Here is a 20,102-nt window from a genome sequence, read left to right as displayed (position 1 = left end):
GAAGAATAATAATATATTACAAGAAAAGAGATGCAAATATCCCACCATCGCTTACATTATATTTTGGGATCGGCTAGAAAACGATGTCTCAGCAAAAGCGACTTCAAGGAAGCAGCTTCGGAAAGGGTCGAAGTCCCGAACAGAGGGCGTGAGGTCCACTTTATAAAACGGGGAGGGGATGTAAAGAAACAGAGAAAAGCGAGGCCCTGTCTGAAGCTATAAATAGTAAAAAAAAAAAAAATTAATAAAAATCATATCTCCAGCTCTTCTCTCATTTTCGAGAAATAAAAACGAACAACCCCCCCCCCAAAAAAAACCCATTAAATACAAACGTAGCAGGAGCGATGGAACCGCACAAGCAGAGCGCGCCCAGGCACCTGTGTGCTCCTGCCCAGGCAGAGACTCTACACAAAGGAATGAACGGTTAAAAAAAAAAAAAAAACACTAAAAATAGATTTACAAATATTCTACAAACCCACTGCGGTATGAACCTTCAGCTCTCCCCCCAAATAAAACAGTTGACTTCCAAAAGTCACTGCAAAGAGCCCAGTGGCCCAAGGTACACCACAGACTCCTGCAGTGTGGACACAGTGCCCTTTGCTGGACACATCTCAAGGTACGATGGTTCTAGCTCCTTCTCCCAGTTCCTGGCAGAGGGACGGGCTGTAGGGAGGAGGGAGGAAGGGAGGTGCTGGGGACAGACCCCCGGCAGGACTCACAGGACAGTTTCCAAAGGGATCTGGATGAAGCATGGTCAGTACAGGCTCTAGCCCTGGCCGGTTTGGCTCAGCGGTTAGAGCGTCGGCCTGCGGTACAGAGTACAGGCTCTAAGCAGGGCCTAGATGCTAAACTGGAAGATGAGGAAATAATCCAATCTTAGACTTGTTTTTGGAAAGGCCAAGTTTAACCTCATTTTCCTGCTGGGACCATGGAGAATCAAGCCGAGGCAGGCAGGAATAGGAGGTGATATCTCTCTTGTCCCTTAAGACGTGATCAGAGCTGAAGGTGCTGACAGGTCAGTGTTAGGTTGCCCTCCTCCGCCGCCCCAAAGTCCACCCTCCACAATCCGTGGCTTCCCACCCCCTCAAGTCCAAGCTGGTGCCCGTGAGGAAGCCTCAGGCGTAGAACTCGTTGGTGGGGGCCTTTTTGTAGATGGGCTTCTTGCCCAGGTCGTAGCTGCCTTCGTCCTTTTTCTTCATGCGGTACATCAGCAGCAGGACCAGGAACACGGCGAAGAGGATGCCCACGCTGCCGCCCACGATCAGAGCTGGAGGGAAGAGGGACAGCGAGGTGAGAGCGTCTCCTGGGGACTTCGGGCACCCTCCCCCGTCACTGACGACCGTAGGGACAGAGTGGCAAAGCCACCATTCCAACCCACATCTGTCGGAGCCCAAAGCCCAGCTCTTTCCAGATACCAAGCCGACTTCCCAGGGGCAGCTTAGCCCTAACGGAGCCAGAAGCAAGCAAAATTGCAGGCTGTGGAAATGGCCGTAGACACACACTTATCGCGCGGTCCTCTAGCTGTCCCTGTGTGCACCTGTACACGTACCTTCCTATAGATAGGCAGACGCATCTGTGTACACACAGGTATACACGACCATACACAGGTGCCACACACTGTCATGTCCACCCTACTATGTTCTAGACAATTGCAGATGGCGATTTATGATCACTGGGTAAGGCCCAGCTTCCCCTCCCAACCCTCCCACTGCCCAGCTGTGTTTCCTTAAGCTCCTTCATCTCACTCACTGCAAAATGGAAATAACAGTACCTTTCGCATCCATGTGTCCTAATCAAATACACAAATCCACTTAGAGCACTGAGAAGCCCATAGCATGTGCTCAGTACTCATGAACTGTAAACACGTGGTTTCTCTCCGAGGCCCTGGCACCCTGAATTGGGCTGGCACAGCAGTGAATGGCACAGCCCACGGACACCGGGCCAGTGTCAGGCACACGTGGGGCCTTCCCACTCGGGCGGATGTCCCTGCTCTCCGCCAGGAGGCCGGAATGGCTCGTTTGTGGAGGGCAGGGATGTCCCGCAGAACCCTTTCTGTGGCAGCTTGAGTCCCCTAATTCGGACTTACTCAGGCTAAGAAGATTAATTCTCCGTCCCTGCACACACTCCAAGGCTGTGCAGAGAACGGAGGCACCGGAGCCGAGGAAGGTTTTTCTTGGCTAAAACTCTACGACAAAGCAGCCACAAAGTGCCCACTTTGGAGATGACAAGAAAAGAGAATATCAGGTACCAACTCCAGTCTGTCAGCCTCACCTTTCCCTCCGATGACCCCCTCTGGCAGGTCTGTGCTGGGACTTCCCACAGGTCAAGGTTCAAGTGCAGTCTCAGAAGTGACTGCAGTCCTAGGTTCCCATGCCAGGCCCACCACCTTCTGGTGTTATGACTTTGGACAAGTGATTTGGCTTCTCCGAGCCTCAGTTTCCTTCCCTGGAACAGTACCGATCACCATACCCATCTGATAGGGTCGATGTGGGGACTCAAATGAGGGGGGCACACGAATCCCAGGGCACATGGCAAGCACCTGATACACTCCCAGGTGCTGTTGGAAAGGGGGGAGGGCAGGGTCCCGCCTCAACTAGCTCAACAACAGCACTTCACACGAAGATCACGTGCTCAGACCCTTCTCTACCGCAAGATTGAAGCGAGCACCTGTCTTCGGTTCTGTCTCTGGCTATGTGAGCCACGGCGAGCGGTTTGCCTTCTCTGGCATGGGGTGGCAGCTTCCCCATGTATAAGAAACAGTTCCTTGGAATAGATCAGTTGTTTTAAAGAAAAAGCCCTTTTTAGAAAAAGAAGAACCGAACCCTTCTGTTGGTTAAAGCAAAGCCTTCTACGAACCCCACATGTGGGGCAGAAAGTGAAACTCTGTGGTTAGAGAAAGATGGGGGAAGCTTTAAAATACCCCTACCCCACCCCCATCACACAGAAGGTAGTGAAGGAAAAGTACAAAGAATGTTAGCTCAGATCCCAGGGACCCGGGGTCAGGGCTGAGATGGGCCCCAAGTCGCCTGGGGTTAGACTTCTAGGAGCCTCACTTGCCAGACGCAGGGAGGACACAGGGCTCCTTCCCTGTACCTCGAGCCTTCTGGCCGCTACTGGCCCAGGTGGTTGCCAGGAGACAGGAGTTACTCAGCCTGGGCCTGGAGTGCCCGCTGCCCAGGCTGGTTCATCCAGACTGGCTGGCCCTTGGCCTGTAAAATGCCCCCAGCTTTGGAAACCCCCAAGGCTGCCAGGGAAGGAGGCAGCCAGTCACCAGCCCAGCTGAAGGTCCAGTGAGGCTTGGCAGCTGCTCCCAAAGCCTCACCCTGGGACCCAGCTCCCCCCACAGCAGCGCGACACAGTCGAGGACCCCACGGCTCTGTCCTGAGGCCACCCACTGAACCACCCTAGGCCTCAGCTTTCAGTCTGTCACATGAAGGTCCCCCGTGTGCCACCTACTGTGAAGGGTCAATGCAGATTCAATGACACATTTGTGAAAAACAGGATGAGCGGAGCCACTTCAAAATGGAGTGGGAGCCGCCAGCCTAGAGGAACTGCCCTGCAGGTGTTCCTCCTCGAACCTTCGAACCTTCGAGAGGTTCAAACTGGGCGGAACAACCTTTGGAAGGACTGGCCTAGAGCAGTAGCCTTGCATTCCCAACAAGCGTTTGCAAAGATAACAGGAAAGCAGACATCATGACAGAATATGAAAGACATTCTTTATAATTAGCATCCCTCTGTTAGTTTATCTGCTTCCTTAGCTTATGCAACACCCGTAGGAATTCCTTCCTTCTATTCATGTCATAGTTCCCCTTCCCTTTCTCATAAATACCCCTTATCTTCACCTCCTAATCGGAACTCTAGTTGGGTTCCTGCCTGAATCAGATTTCCCGCATAGCTATCCTTTGGGATCGCAAACCCTTGTTGCCTCTCACCTTGACCTTGTATGGTAGGTGAACCTATCATACTAGTCAATCAGAACAGCCCTTTACAGTTTGCCTAGTTATTTCAGATTCTATTTTTCATGGAGTCATTATACCAACCCAAAGAGGTCTCACTGTCCCCATTTACAGAGGGGGAAACTGAGGTTCATCCACTGAGGTTCAAAAGCTTCTCAGCCGAGGTCAGAGAATGTCAAGCGACGAGGAGGGGGAGGGGAAGCCAGCTAATCCTAAGGAGGGTCTGGACTTTCAAGGGAGGTTTTCAAAGATTGTTGACTTTTAATAATTCACTCCCTAGGTACCAAACCAAGGAGGTGAAAATGCTTTCAAAATAAGAGGCAAGGACTTCAGGCAAGGGAATGACTCGTTTGTCTATTCTTTAGAAGACTTGATGTGCGATTATTCTCCCCCCCCACCTCAGGGAGGTGTAGTCCTTCAAGGTGGGATACTTTGAATGTGGCTGCAAGGAAGGGCCACCAAGGAGCCCCAAAGACTCAAGTGTCCTTGCCTGCAGCACTACCTCCCACTGAGCCCGCCCCCTCTTGGAGGTGCAGGGACCTTACCTGCCAGGACCTCTGTTCTCTCGAAGATGCTGCTGCTCTGGGCAGTGCTGGACATGGACACCCTGTTGGACACATCCTCGTTCCCTTCGAGGGGTGGCGAGAGCCTCTTGGGGACGACCTCGTTCTCCTCCAGTTCCTTGGGTTCCGTGGGGACCCGGCTCCCAGGCCCCGCCCTCTCGGGAATGTGGTTATCTAAGGGCACCTGGATGGGGAGGAGAAGAGAAAGATCATCAGAGTTTGGAGAGAGACCCTGGGCAGGTGGGGAATCTGGTTCTGCTTCTTGGTGACTGAACCATGTGGCCCTGGCGCAGAAATCAGCCACAACCTCGATCATTGTGCCGTCCAATCCTTCCCTCCACTTTTCTAGTAGGTCTGTTTCAAAGTGGGAATGAACAGTGTGGCCGGGGGAACCGGGAAGCAGGTGTCCACACTCACTGCTGCTCGGGGGTTTTCTAAGAGAAACCGCTCTGGAGGGAAGGTCTGGCCAAACCGCGCAGTTGCTTGCCCTTTAAGGCAGCAGTTTTGCCTCCGGGACTCTGTCTTAAGATGCTAATCAGAAATTTGTTTCAGATGTTTGCTGTGATGCTATAATTTCAGAATATCAAAATGTTATAAACAACTTTTCCATCAATCAGGGGAGTCGGGTGAACTCTAATTATGCAGCCTCTAAAAACAACAGAAAGAACATTTAATTATGTGGGGACATACTCATGACCACTTTGAGTGAAAAATGCAGTACACAGAACTGTGTGTATCATTTGAGATTCATCCTGGGAAATACCTATAAAAACACAGGAAAGGGGCTGGAAACACATCTAAGTGTTGCCAGTGATGATCCTTGCAGGGAGGGTGGCCTACCCATGGCCCACAGTGGTGCCCGTCCCCGAGGAGCCCAGGGTCATAAATAAAAGCCTTCTTGCAGAGTGTGAGGTCAGACCCTCTCTTATTCTGCCCCTCTCAATGGGTGTCACAGAGGGGCAGGGGGAGAAGCAAGGCATGCGGTTACTTACCGAGGGTTGGATTACTTCGGGGAAGACCCTGGGGTCCTCTAAGTCATCTGTAAGGTCAGAAAGGCTGTGTGAGTGTGAGATCAGTCACCCCCAGATAAATGACCCCTTTTCAGCCATGGCTGCTGGAAGTCTACATGTATAAGCTCAGTGCTTACAAGTGACTGTTTCCACCCCAGCTTCAGCCTCCGCATCTGTAAAATGGGGCTCCTAACACCTGCCTCCCTGGCTCTGTCCACTCCAACACCTGGCTCAGGAAAGGGCGGATCCAGGGACTGACAGCATCCCTGGGGGCTGGTGAGAAATGCAGAAGTCCAGGGCCCACCGAACCAGAATCTGCATTTTAACAAGATCCCCAGGGGACTCGTTTGAGAAAGCAAGATCGCAATATGAAATATTAGAAGTTGCGATATTAAAACATTAGAGTCCAGTGCCCAAAACACGGATGTGATGTCATTTCTATTCTCATTTTACACATTCGGAAACCAAAGCTCAGAGGCCATAGGCTGGTGGTTTGAACTCAGGACTACATGACTCCAAAGCTCAAACTTTGAATCATGACACCACCCTGCCCATAGCAGGGATGTTTCTAGTAGCTCTGTCTAGTCCAGCATCGAGGGCCAGAAAGTCACAGGAGACCAGCCCCAAGAAGCCCGGGCGCCTTCACCCACTCCCACCAGCTCTGAAGCAGGGGCCTGCTCATGGTTTCCCACCGACACCTCCTCCCCTGTAGGGCCCCAGGTCTTTTTCTTTCCAAAGGAAGGAAAACACTTAGTGCTCCCCACTCCACCCCACTCTCACTGTGCCCTGGGTGGACAGGACCAGGCTGCTGCTCAGAAAACCTAGAACTACAAACAACCAGCTCAGGGAGGGTCTCAGCGATGGAAATGGCTGATCCACTTACGTTGCTCCCTCTTATTTAAGCGAGGAGGAGCACTCTAGGAAAATCTACACAAACGTGGTCACCATCCCAGGAGGAGAGTCAACATTCCCTCCAGCCCCGTGCCCCAGGCCTCCATACCCAGGTCTCCAGAGCCAGACAGCTCAAAGTCATCGAAGTCCTGCCCGGGCACCCCCACGTCCTCATCGTCCGGGAGGGGTCCGGAAAAGTACGGGCCTTCCAGGAGGTCCTGGGGGTCGATGACCTCAGTCTCTCGGATCTAGGGCAAAAAAAAAAAGAGACAGATCAGCCAATAGCCCCTAAATGGTCTACAACAACCCCCAAGCCCCAAAATACCCAGTGAAAATGGGCATTCGAGAAGGTAAACTGAGGTGCTGGAAGGGGACCTGGCCAGAGCCCGGAGTCCTGAGTCCTGGACTCCTCCTGGCCCCTAACTTGCTGTGTGACCTTAGGCAAGTCTCTTTCCCATTCTGGGCTAATAAAGGTGGTAATAACCAGAATGTAAATATAGTACTAGGTGCTATTTACTAAGCATTTTATTTTGGTGACCCAAGTAGCAGAGGGAGGAGTGAGGGTTTCATGTCGGGTCACCTGACTTCAGAGCCAGCACCCTCCCCCCTCCTCGCCCCCTTCAACAGGCTGGCCACAGGGTCCACTGTGCAGGGGCTCTGGGACACTGCTGTAGCTGATTCACCCACAGCAGAGGGCTGCTGGCTCTGGGACGCCTTTCCCAGCTGAGTCAGACTTGCCTGGGACAGGCAGGGCTGGCTCACGCATCTCCCAGGACAGCCTCAGGGCAGGGCGTCACCCAGACCTAGTGACTCACGAGCACACACATGTACTTTTGTCTTCAGCCTTCCCAACAGCTCCCACAGAGCTGTCTGCTCTGCCACCAACACTGTGCAGGACACGGAGAGGCACAGTCCTGCCCTCACGGACCATCTACTCCAGGACCCACAAGGATCACTCAGCCCCTACCTACGCCATGGGGACCTACCTGGTCACAGCAGAATCTTAGGTCCACCCGGACCAAGAAGCTTTTAGAAGGAAAGTAACAAAGATCTAGGGAGGCAGAGAACCTTCTCAAGGTCCTACTCTGCTTCCACCCCCAGCGCTCAAGAGGGTAGAAAGTGCTCGACATGCCCTCCACCTTCCTCTTAGCCCCTGGCTGGGGGTCTGGCTGCCCACAGAACAGCAGCCCTGGGCCAAGTTCATGATTTCAGTGTTTAATTCAAATATTAAAGTGTCTACTATTTGCCAGAGGGTTAGGCTTTCTACTAAGTTCAACGCTACCCCTCCCCAACAGTTCCCCACCTTCTTTCCCAGAGCCCTAGCTGCAGGAGGTCAGCGATGTCCTGTTCCCTCGTTTCATGGAACCGGAGAGAAGATCGCCCCAGACAGCCCGTGACTTGCCCAAGTTCACACAGCGAGTCAGCTCTACAGCTCACAGAGGGAAAGGCCCCGTCTCTGTTTCTGACCCACAGGCTGTCCCTTAGCCCGCTGGAGACGGCCAGGGAGACGGGGAGCCCGAGAAGGCATGTTGGTTCCTAAGACAAGGTCACCATCGCAGGGAAGGGCCCAGGCGCCTCCACTGGCTTCCGGCAGAGGCAGGTGGAGCCTGTCAGGCCCTCTTCCACTCCCACGGGCGCATATTCGAGGGCATGTGCTGGATTTCCGGAAGGGAGCAGGGCCAGGCTGGGAGGAAGGCAGTGGGGAGGCACCGCACCTCCTGCAGGAGGGGGGAATTTTTGCTGACCGCTTGGCACATGGGGGTGGGGAGGCAGAAGGGGTTAAGCCCTGGTTAGGGATGACTTCATGACTTGGGAATCAGGAGCTGTTGAGCCTCTGGGGTTGGAATTCCAGCCCCCGCACACAGCCCGTGCCCGTGGCTTTGGTTTGGCAGCTCAGAACTAAAGTTCCTTGGTGGTTGCTTGCGCAAGGGGCCAGGACCTCGGGCGGGTCCCTGTGCTCCTACCCTCTTCTCCTGTTGCAAATTTCTCTGGGGCTCAGAATCTGAGAGCAGGACCTCTGTGGCTTACCTAGCTGAGCACTCAGCACAAAGTGGTTTTCCTAACAGATCTTTTTTTTTTTTTTAAAGAAGTGGAAAGGGGGCAGAGGCCGGGGGCAGGGGCCTCAGAAAGGTGAAGTCACTTGCCTAAATTCACAAACGCAGAAAATGGCCACACTGGACCAGAACCCAAGCATGGGTTCCCTGAGGCTTTGCCCACATATACATAAACCCACACGTATAAACACACGTGCACAGAGTGCCCTCCTACCCAAGAAGCCCTCTTCAGTGGAGGTCAAACCAGCCCAGGAGGGAAAGATGGCGCTACGGCCACTTGTTGAGCTGACCTGAGACCAGACTGTGCTGTGGGAGTCAGAGCTGCAAGTCCTCGAGACGGGGGCTGGGGTCCCAACAGGGGCTGCCTCGGGCTGAGACCCTCCCTCCCCCTTCTCATCCCAGGTGCCATGGAATGTTGCTCCGTCTCCTGCCTTTCAGTGCTGGAGTGTTTCAAAGCCCCCGTGGGTTAGTGGGTTAGCACACGGACTGGTGGATGGGAACTACCTCCGTGGTACACTGGCGAAACGAAGACGAAGGAGGCGGGTATGGCAATCTTGCAGCCAAATCTGCAAAACTGAGGCTGAGCCGGATTAATTCCTAGGGCTGTCCCGTCTCTAAAAGGATGGGGTCCCTAAAGGCTGCATCCTAGAGCCTCGGGGCCCTCTCCAGCAGGTCAAGGTGCCCTGGCAGAATTGTGAGGTGTGCTGGTAAGAGGAAACAGGAAATTAAATTATTCTTCAACTCCAGAAGCACCCTCTCTGGCTCCTTCTCTGCCCATGACCCTTGAGAACATGGAAATTCCCAAGTGGGCAGGAGCCCTTTAAGACTAGGCCAGCAAGATAGGACCTCACTGCAGGGGCTTGTGGGTAATCATCCCTTTATATGTGTGCGTGGGGGTGCCAACAGCCCTCCCTTCCCCCACCCTCTTTTCAGCAGGGCCCATTCAGTCTGGGGAGGCTTTGAAGAACCAGGCCACCCAGCAGCCAGGCCCAGCCCTGACCAGAGAAGGACCCCACCCTGCTCCCAGCTAAGGATGTGGTCTGTTCTCCTCAGCTCACCCCATCCCTGCCCAGGGAACGTGTATTCACATGTGTGTGCACGCACAGGCATCCTCTCTCGACTCTTGGGTCTCCCTGTGTCTTTGCCCTTCTCACAGACACACAGCAGAAATTGCCAGGGGAACAAGGCAGCGAGCCTGGGTCTCACGGACCCTGCTGGCCCTGTGGCTGGTGCACCCCTGGGGTTGGTGCCCTGGGGTCAGAAATGCTGGGTGCTTCCCACATTCTCCATGGAAAGGAGAGCGGGTAGGTGCTGTTTTGTTCTAAAGAGACTAACACCTGCCAACAGAAGGTCTCTGGGGCCACAGAGTCCAAGTGTCTCATCTTATAACCCAGCAAACAGATGAAAAGACAAGGAGCTCTGCCAAGGTCACCTGAGCAGCTGGCGACAGAGCTGGACTTAGAACCTAGGTCTCCTGGTGCTCGGGCTGGAGTTGTCCTCCCTCCCCCCTTCTAAGGTTTTGGCTGCCCCCTCAGGGTCTCAGGAGGTCCACAGGCAGTAGCTGTCACTCCATATATATATCCCCATCCAGTCCTTAGGCTGTAGGCATGAAGCTAGGAAAAGATCACTGACCCTGCCCCAAAGTTCTATAGCTTTTGTCACCCAGGACAAGCATGGGGGCTGGGTGGCTAGCACAGGTGTGCACGGCATGCCAGGCACCAAGCCGGGTTCTTCTCTGTACGAGCTCATTTTGTTGGCACAAACTGGTAGGGTGTTCTACCCATTTTGCAGGAAACTGAGGTTCGGTTGTTATTCATCCGAAGTCACAGAGCTAGAAAGCGACAGAGCTGAGATTCAGTCCTCGTTCTTCCTCAAGACAATGTCTTGGCCGCATCCCAACTTTTCACTGCCATCCACGCTTCACCTCCACCCCAACCTCAGAGCCCACGGCACACACTGCCAGGCCAGGGCTGCAGGGCACCCCTTCCCCTGGCCAGGGAGTAAACAAAGTGGAAAGTGATATTGCTTAAACAAAAGAACAGAAACTTGGCTGGGGCACCGGGGAGAAGTTCAAGGTTAGGGCTTGGTTAACTGTGAACTGGTACGAAGTGGGAGGAGAACCTTCCCCTACCTGACTCTTCCCCAGGGGAGGTAGGGTCAGGGACACACTCGGTCCTTCTTTTAGGAGGTGAGACCAGAGGGCACGGGGTATGCCATATTTTGGGAGCGGGAACGTTAATGAGCACCCTGGGCTCCATAACTAAACCCCCCAGAATGATCCTGGCAGGAGATCTCCAGAGGGGACCATCAATACTGTTGCTGTTTCCCCTAACCCCCTTCTGAAGGGTCAGATAGCCCCCAGCATGAGCACAACCTGGGGGCCACAGCCAGGACTCTCCACCTCGGCAGTAAGGAAGGCTCCGCTAGAGTGGTTACCTGCAAAGGCAGATTCATAAGCAAAACTCTATGAGTCTGGGGGCTTATTCCGCATCTTGAACCCTCAGTTTCCTCTTTTTGTAACTAGGGATAGAGGCACCTGGCAGGATGATGAGGATTAAGTGAAAGGCATGAGCGTGTGCAAGGGACCTGGCACGTGACCTGGTACATAGCAGGTGCTCAACGAATCACAGCTATTATTAATCCCCACCTGTCTTCCTTCTGGATGATGGGGCTGGCAGTCAAAGGGTCAGAGAGACCTGGGGAAAGTTGAAGCAATTCCATTGCTAGAGAGGAGGTGGTTGGAGATGCTTTGCAAACTGAGAGGGGACATGCCCTATACTGGGTCAGAGACTTTTCCACAGCCAATCACGTCCCCTTCAGAATGTGCAAGGGAGAAAGACCCCAAGATGGGCAAAGACCCACCCAAGGCCACACAACTTGGAGCACCTGTCCAGCCGTTGTATTTTTCCAAAAGGATCAGACGGCGAGGTTGACTAACGCCTGAAATTCGATGCCAGAGTATTTCCTGACCTGCCTTGGAGATGAAAAAAATATCTAGAAGGCAAAAGCAACCACACGCCAATCCACAGCCTAGTGCTCTGGTATCTGAAGGGTTAAGGCAGGTCTGGGGGTGAGGTGAGGTTCGAATGTCGGCTCGGCCCACTCCGAGGTCGGGTTACTCGGAACACAATCACTCAGGAGAGTAGCCAGGCCTGGCACTGCCAGCAGCCAGCTTTTCACCAACCCCCCAGGGCAGCCCATTCCCACAGCAAGGGCTCCAGGATCCTGGGGTGCCAGCTAGGAATGGGGGCAGGGGGTGGGAGCTTCTGGAGCCTCTGGATGTCCCCCTGCCCGGAGCTGATGTCACACGCCTGTCACTAACTCCCTGGGCGATCTTGGGAGATTGCCTCTCTGGGCCTCGGTTTCCCCACCTGTAAAAGACGGTCCTGCAAGAGACAAGCCTCCCTCTGTCTTGAAGCCTGGTAACCAAGCTGGGCACTGCTCCAATTACCGGTGGAGACAGCTGGGAGGGGCTGGCTCCCGCAGGGCCTCGGAGACAGAGGTGCATTGAAGCCGGGGTTTGTAATCTAGGCAGCGGATCCTGGATCCGAGGTCCCTGCTGGATGGCGGGCAGGACATAAACAAGCCTCCCTGTTCTCAAGAGCAGTCGATAGCCTGGTCGGGACTGATTAGATCAGCTCTGGGTGCTGGCTCCCTGCCCTGCCGAAGCCTCCCCTACCACTCGGGGAAGCCACCGCTCTGGACCAAGTCAGTGTGTCCCGAAGACATCTCAGCCCAGCTTCCCCACTCCTGGTGACTCGCCCAGCCACTGGTCACCCTGCTCCATGCCCCAAAGCCGGAGTGGGACAGCCAGTCCCTGCAGGCCTGGCCATGACCGGCAGGCTCCATCAAGTCACTGTTTCCACACATACCAGCCTCTCCCTGCCTCCCCTTTCCATTACCCCAGGTGTCACCTGACTAGCAGCCTCTTCTCTGGTGCCAGAGAAAACTGGGGCAGCTGAGCTCCGGGCCTGAAGGGCAGGGAAGGGGGACATGCAGAGTAAGGGGGTGGGGCTGAGTTGGAGGGCCTGGATAGAGGGTGGGGAGGAAGAGGTTCACAGAGGTAGAGCAACTGCAGAAGCCAAAGACAGAAAGAACTGTTCAGACCACAGACTGATCTTTGGGGGACTCATAGAGCTCTCTGAAAAAAAAAAAAGAAAAGTTTTGAACCCCAAGAACTGTAACCATGGGTTTACATTTTCAACATTTCTACCTTCCCGAAGCCAACCTCTGGCCAGGTTAAGAACCCTTGTCTAGCGGATAATAATAAACTAAACTTAAGCCAGCCCTTTACAAGTTTGCCAAACACCGATTATAACCCTCCAGCGACACAGGTGTTTTATAGAGGACACTGGGGCTCCCATCGGGCTAAGTGACTTATTAACTCACTGTGTGTCACTGAGGGGTGGCAGGCGGAGCTGGGATGGGGCTCAGGTTTTTCTGGCTGGGAAACAAACCCACTTTCCAGGCACCCAGGCTCCAGCAGACAGGGCCAGAGGCCGCTGGGAGACGTGGGACAGCACCCGAAGGTCCCCAGTGAGTTAGGATCGAACCAGCCCGAGAAGTCAGGTTTGCTGTACTCCTCCCTAGGGTTAAAGCAGGCCCCAACTGTTGACAAATGCCATCTTCTCCTCCCTCTCTAGGCAGCAGGCAATGAAAACGGAGGGTCGCCTCTCCGCAAAGCCCAGAGCACGCTCCGCATTCACTCCGCCTCTGACCAGGTCCTCCAACTGGGGAGGACCCCTGAGTCCCGGGCGGTGTCCATGTGGTCCAAACCCTTTGCACACCCCCAGCCCCCTCTCCCTCCAGGCAAGGGGTTCCCATGGATCAGGGCAGGAGGGGTGGGGCTGCCAGGAACTGGTTCTTGATTAAATATAAACCCATCTGATAATTAGCAAACAGCCCACTTCTAAGACAAACAAATAGCAGATTTGGGCTCTGTCAGCCCCACCCTGGCCTCCTCCCTTCCCACCGGTGCAGCTCTGGGTTGGAAACGGGGGAGGCGCCAAGGGGGTGGGCTTCTCAAAGGCACCAGAGAGCATTCAAGTGGCCCTCCAGGCACGATACTGGGATCTTTATTTGCGGTCTTGTCATCTCCTACAAACCTCACCTCGGTCCAGATCTTGCAGACCAAGAAGCTGAGAGAGAGGCTGAGTGGCCCATCCTGGGCCAGGTAGGACTTCACACCTCTGCACTTAGGTCTGCCTAACTCCAAATCAGTGTTTCAATGCCCTCTAGCCGTCCCAGAAAGCAACGAGGGGGGTGTCCAAATGACCAGAGACTCCTGGGGTCAAATCCATTTGGGGCTGTATCAGCTTCGCTCTATAAACTCAGATCAGTTGCAGCCTTAATTTTGCTTTAAGGGGAAAAAAAAGTACTACCTGCTCAGCAGAGGCCAAATAACCAACTTTGAGGGCTGGCTGAAGTCTATTCTTTCAAAGTCCACACACAGCGCAAGGCGCTGTGAAGGACTAGGCCAAGTACTAGCATTTCTTGTGATGTCCCCTCAAGGCCTGGGACACAGATGCTGCCTACCTGTCAAAGGACAGGCAAAACTCTGGAGCCACCTCAACAGCCCCACCACAGAGCCATCCGATAGCCAAGAGGTAGACAGGAATGGGTGACTCAGGCAGGCCAGCTACTACTCTCCTCCAGTGACTCAGAGCCCTGTCAGCCCCTTTCCCCAATTTTATTTTTATTTACATTTATTTATTTATTGTTTTGGTACGTGCCCCTAGCGGGAACCGAACCTGGGACTCTCGGGTCCGCAGGCCGATGCTCCAACCACTGAGCCAAACTGGCCAGGGCCCTTTCCCCAGTTCTAAACGTCATTTGGAAGTCACACCCAGAGGTCCAGGAGGCTGAGGACAGCGAGGAGTCAATTTCGCCCAGGAGGGAGCTGGGGCAGGCAGCCCGCCTGGCTCTCTCAGCCCTCATTCAGGCCGCTCGGCACTCCGAGTCCTTGGAAAAGCCCTCCGTTTCCAGGAGCTGGGGATGGCAGGAGCTGAATGTCCCTCCCCACCCCCCACTCTCCTCTAGTTCAGGCCAAGAAAACTCTCCTCCCCTCGCAGGAGGCTCTCGGGACAGGAAGAACCCTGAAGGGCTCTGGCCCAATCTCCTTATTTTAGAGTTAGGGACACTGAGATCCTGAGATAGGGCATGTTGCTCAAGGTCATCAATTCAGAAGTAGGACCTAAGGTGTCTACCTTCAACTCAGCAGTTTCCTGATCTGGAATGTTCTCTGTGGAACGATCAAAGCAAACACCTGTGTTATCAGACAGACCTTGTTCTGACCTTGGCAAACGCTTACATTCCTCTGAGCATCAGTTTCTGGTAAAAATGGAGATAATCACACCTACCTCACAGTACACCGGGAGGCATTCGCATCAGTATTAAATGACCTCAGTGCACCTTTTTAGAATGAAGTTTACACACCTGAATATTACTTCTTCATTCATACCAACATTTCCTAACTACTAACTACAAGACAGGTGTTTTCACTAAAAAAGAATAGAGCCTTGGGGGTGTGTGTGGGGGGGGGGGCGGGGGGCAACTCCGAGTTTGGTGGAGTATACATTCCCTCACCAAACATAACTTTCTTCAAGGGAGGGAAAGCCTTAGATGTCTTTATGGTTTCCAAAACCCTTTCCAAAGTGTCGGTACTTAATCATGAATAAAATGCCCGAGTTGGACAGGGCTCTGGAGGCCATTAGTTCAAATCCCATTTTACAGATGGGGGATGGCGACCCAGAGAGGGAAAGGGACCCAACCTCATGGAACTCTCCCTCCCCAACCACGGCCCAAATATTCTCCTGGGCACTCGGTAGCTCTCAGGGCTCCTAAGGATTCCAAAGAGCTCTCACCGGTTCCTCAAGGGTCCTAGACCCCTGGGCTTCCTCCCCAACCCTACTTCTGTGCAGTCAAGGAGACCAGAAACATTTCTAAGCTAAAGTACACTGGTGTGTGGGGGACAATTTCCCAGAACCAATTGGGCCTGGTGCCACAGAGGTGGGTTGTGCTCCTGGGCAGCACCACCTGGGAGGTGGGGCTCAGACTCCCAAAACGAGGCTGCCTTTAATTGGCCAGGAAAGGAGCGCAGTAAGGCGGTGCAGGGGAACGCTCCCAGCTGGACAGGAAGAACTGGTTTAGGATGCAAGCCCCAGCCAAAGGGAGAAGAGGCTGGGTGCTCAGCCCCGGCTTCCTTCCCCAAACTTGTGGCACCTAGGGGAAGGGGGGCACCACCCGAGGGGAGGGCAGGCCTTTGGCTTAAACCTGAATTTGGGGAGGGGCCCCAACAGCACTATTGAAGGGGGCTACTGGACAGATTTTGATGGCCTAGATGCTCTCTGCTGCCCCAAAGTGGTACCCATGTTACTGTTCTCGGTTCCCTCATCTGTAAAGTGGGCATAGTACAACCCCCACAGGCTTTTTGTGGAGTGTTTTCCATATACCCAACCTGGCATGGGGAAAGCACCCAATAAATCATAACTGCTATTAGCAAAACTCTTCTTCTGGGCCTCATTTTCCCCACCTGCAAAAAAAGGGCCAAATGGATCATCTCTATGGTCTAATCCAACTGGGACGATGTCTGATTTTTCTGGCCACAACCATGGGAGGAAAGGGGGTGGAAGGGCCCAAAGGGGAAGCCCTCTGACCCAATTAGAGGCAGAAGGTCTGTGACATTCGCCAGGAAGGGGGGCACTAAGGTCAGGATGAAACAGAAGAACACCTCTCTCAGGAAGCAGCTGCTCGGGGCTGACCTCCCCCAGCTGATGGATCACCACCCGCAGGACTGACAGCCCTCCCCCAAACCACATCCTTTTGGGACACAGCTGTCTGCTCCTCACTCAAGGACTTGCAGGCTCAGCAGTCCCTGAGCCTAGACTCGCACGTGACTGCCCACGCATTGACCTCACAACCTCTGGGGTCTATCCTCTCCCATTGCCCAGACCAATAGAACCCAACATGGCATTCCTTTGGGTGCCTCCCTGCCTGCTGGGCTCCCACACATCCTTCAGGGCCTAGTAAGGACCACTGCACCAGGGAGCAGCAGGCTTGGGTTCGAGTCCTGGCCCAGCCACTAACTTTTTGGCAAGGTTGCCCTTAGTTTGGAAAGTCATCACCTTCTACCTCAGACTTCCTTGAGATTGGCTCCAAATCTTCAGACTCTAAATTAGCTTTGATATCTGAGGATGGGACACAGCAGCAGCCATTCAGAGAGGCATCGGACTACAAGTTAAGATGAGGGCAGGGAGAATCTGCTCAGCCCCTGGTAAGCTGTGTGACCTCTGGCAAGTGAGTTAGCCTTTCTAGCCTCAGGACCAGTTTAAGAACAGTGAACAGGGTTGTTGTCAGACTGAGGCGAGTTGCTAGAGCTAGTAGAGCAGCCATTAGAAAGCTATTAGAACACGGCCAGGCGCATCATACGCACTAAATGTGCTGGAGGGTTATTGCTCAGGGTCTTATTCATTCAACTGAAGCCTCCCAAGCAGAAACGACTTCCCGCTAAGTAAGCCCAGAGGAATAGGAACCCCATACAGGAACTGACAGCACGTACTCGCCCCCCACCCCCAAAGCTGGGCCTAAGGACAGAAAGGGGCACAGAGCCCAGGCTCTCCCAGCAATTTCTGCACCCCCAGCTTCCCAGAGGAGATTGCCGCCCTTCTCCCCAGCTGGCTGCTGGGATGAATGGAGCTTCAGGCGGCCCAGGGGCCAGTGAGCAGCGAGAAGGAAAGGCTTCGCCCAGCTCACGGAGGCCTCTCCCCAGCCCCCTTCACCTCACCCTCGCTCTCAAAGTGGGTGCTTCGATTTTCCAGTCTGCATTGAGCAAAAATAAACACTCTTCTTGCATAAAGTCCAGGGGGTCCGGGGGGTGTGGGCAGTGAAGTGCTGAGCCCCAGCCATCCCCACGGCCCGCCCTTGAAAGATCAGTCTCAACTTTGTAAAGACAGACCCCAGAAGGGCCCCGGTCACCTCCTGTCCCACTGCCCCGTACCCTTGTTGCAGATGGGGTCATTGAGACTCGGCAGGGGCAGGGCCTTGCCCTCCGTCAGAAGCCAGTGCAACGCTGCAGCCAGAAGTGAGGTCAGGGCTCAGTCCTCCACTCCCGAGTGTGTGAAACAAGGCCCCGCAGAACCCTCAACTCCTCCCCCTCCCGAGTACTCGCAGTCCCCCTCATCCCCAGGCACCTCGGATTCTGAGCTGCCTGCTCCCGGCGCCGAGGGGGTGAGGAGGAGGCTTCGGGGCTCTGAGCCTGTCCCCGTATCACCAGGGAAGGTGCGGGGGATGAGGGGGGAAGGTGACACCGGCTTAGTCACGTCCGAGCCTGGAGCCCGCGGCGAGCCGGAGGCCAAGGGGAGGCGGGAAGAGCAACAGGCTGGGGGCGCACGCAGAGCGGAGGAGCCACACCTCACCCCCACCCCCCGGGGCCTCCCTGTGACCTCGGAGCCAAGTTTCCAACAAAGTTTGCCCGGCCTCGGCATCTCCCTGGGGATGGCGCAGCCCCCGGATCACCCTCTATCCCAGGCTGCCAGGAACAAAGGAGGACTGGTCCGCGCCCCCGGGGATCTCCAAGCACCTACCGACTCTGCGGCGGCGGCGGGGGCGCCCACGAGGAGCAGCAGCAGTGCGAGCAGGCGGACGGGGGCCATGGTACCGCGGTCCGGAAAGGGCGCGCAGGCAGTGGCCGCGGCCCGCAGCCGGCTCTCCTTATAGGCGGTGGCCGGCCCCGCCCCGCCCCGCCCCCGGGCCCGCACCCCTGCCCTCCTCCCCCAGGAATTCCCCGAGAAAGACGGGCCTCTGGGGCGCTGCGCCCGCCTGGGGACATGGAAATCCCAACAGACTCGCCCTGTGCGCGTCAGCCGGGTCCCCATCTACCCCGAGTCATCGTCCTCCTGGAGCCCCAACCCCCTTTATTCATTTGATCCCCTGTTAGGCAGGCCCCCCAAGGACACTGCGTCTAATTCCATTTTACAGTGGGGGACACTGAGGCCCACGGACAGGAAGGACTTGTCCAGAGTCGTCAGTTTAGACCAGCGCTCTTCAAAACCAGGCGGAAGACTTTCCAAATGGGGCATGGACATCGGTAGTTTTAAGGGGTCAACCAACTTTTTCTGTGAAGGGCTAAGTATTTTAGTCTTTGCCGGCCATACGGCCTCTTGTCACTATTAACCTCTAGAGCTGTAGCTCAGAGGGAACCAATAAATACCTAAAAGAATGAGTGTGGCTGTGTTCTAATAAACACTAATTATGAAAACTGAAATTTGAATTTTACAAAAATTTCATGGGTCACTAAATAGCATTCTCCTTTTGATCCCCCCCCCCCCCCCCCATTATTTAAAAATGTAAAAATCCGCCCTGGCCGTTTTGGGTTTGGCTCAGCGTTTGGTTAGAGCGTCGGCCTGAGGTCCAGAGAGACCCGGGTTCGGTTCTGATAAGGGCGCGAACCTCGGTTGCAGTTTGTCCCTGGCCCTGGTTGGTCGTGCGGGTGGCAGCCACTGGATGTGTCCCTTTCAGATCAATGTTTCTCTCTCTCTCTCTCCCCCTCTCTCTCCCTCCCCCTCTATCTGAACAAAAAATGGAAAAATGTCCTCAGGTGAGGATGAAAAAATAAAAATGTAAAAATCATTCTTAGCAGTGAGTTGAACAAAAATAAACCATGGCCCGCCCTGGCCAGTTTGGCTCAGCGGTTAGAGCGTCGGCCTGCGGTCCGGAGAGACCCGGGTTCGGTTCCCGCTAAGGGCACGTACTTCGGTTGCAGTTTGTCCCCGGCCCTGGTTGGTCGTGCGGGTGGCAGCCACTCGATGTGTCCCTTCACGTCGATGTCTCTCTCTCTCTCCCTTCCTCTCTCTCCCTCCCACTCTATCTGTACAAAAAATGGGAAAATATCCTCGGGTGAGGATAAAAAAAAAAATAAATAAATAAAAATAAACCATGGACAGACTTCTTGGTCTTAAGGTGACTGACCTCTGTTGTAAGGGATTTGTATTCCCAGATTTTGAACTTCTAAAACGTTTGATGTCTCAGAAGATTGGTGTACAAATTTATCTCCATTCTCATCTGCTTCCACCTTTGTAAAAACAAGTCTGTCTCGTCCTTATCCTTGCTTGCATCCTCCTAAAAGCGCACGCTCCTGTGTGTGTGTGTGTGTGTGTGTGTGTGTGTGTGTGTGGTGAGTGGGGGTGTGGGGATGTGGGATGGTAAAAACCCTCTGGGGCTCCAAGTACAGGAACTGTTGGAATTATTAGGGGAAGCATCCTATGCTACTCAAAGTATCAAAGGTACCTGGCCTTATCTCTATTTTATATGGTAGAAAGATATGATATGTAATATATAATATAAAGATATATACACACATATATTATATAATATGTCTTTATAAGAATATATATATATATATTTATATATATATATATATCTTTCTAAGGCTGAACCAGGATATTTTGGCCTCTGTTGGATTCATATACTTTGAATTCATACACTTTGTGAAGAGTTGGGAGTGACTTGCCCTGTTTGTCCCATCCCTTAAATATTATCAAAGGATGAAAATCTTTTGAGACAGACAGCCTTGACAATAAACTAAGTTTCAAATGCTGATCAGATTCCCCCACCCCCACTCCCCTCCCACGG

At 53.9% G+C, this 20,102-nt stretch overlaps 1 protein-coding gene across 1 annotated transcript; it reads right to left on the bottom strand.

The window, feature by feature from the left end:
* Positions 1 to 229: 229 nt before the first annotated feature.
* On the bottom strand, positions 230 to 18,142 carry SDC4 (syndecan 4). Its single transcript, XM_036246019.1, has 5 exons — positions 18,056 to 18,142; positions 6,530 to 6,668; positions 5,512 to 5,558; positions 4,502 to 4,703; positions 230 to 1,267 (listed from the first exon to the last, which is right to left on the bottom strand). The coding sequence occupies exons 1-5, from the start codon at positions 18,122 to 18,124 to the stop codon at positions 1,116 to 1,118; spliced, it is 609 nt and encodes a 202-aa protein (XP_036101912.1). The 5' UTR covers positions 18,125 to 18,142; the 3' UTR covers positions 230 to 1,115.
* Between the last annotated feature and the right edge of the window lie 1,960 nt (positions 18,143 to 20,102).

This window comes from Molossus molossus, unplaced genomic scaffold, assembly GCF_014108415.1.
Source record: "Molossus molossus isolate mMolMol1 unplaced genomic scaffold, mMolMol1.p scaffold_m16_p_6, whole genome shotgun sequence".
Classification (NCBI taxonomy): Eukaryota; Metazoa; Chordata; class Mammalia; order Chiroptera; family Molossidae; genus Molossus; species Molossus molossus.
The sequence above is the reverse complement of the archived record's forward strand: the minus strand, read 5'-3'. Positions and strand labels throughout refer to the sequence as shown.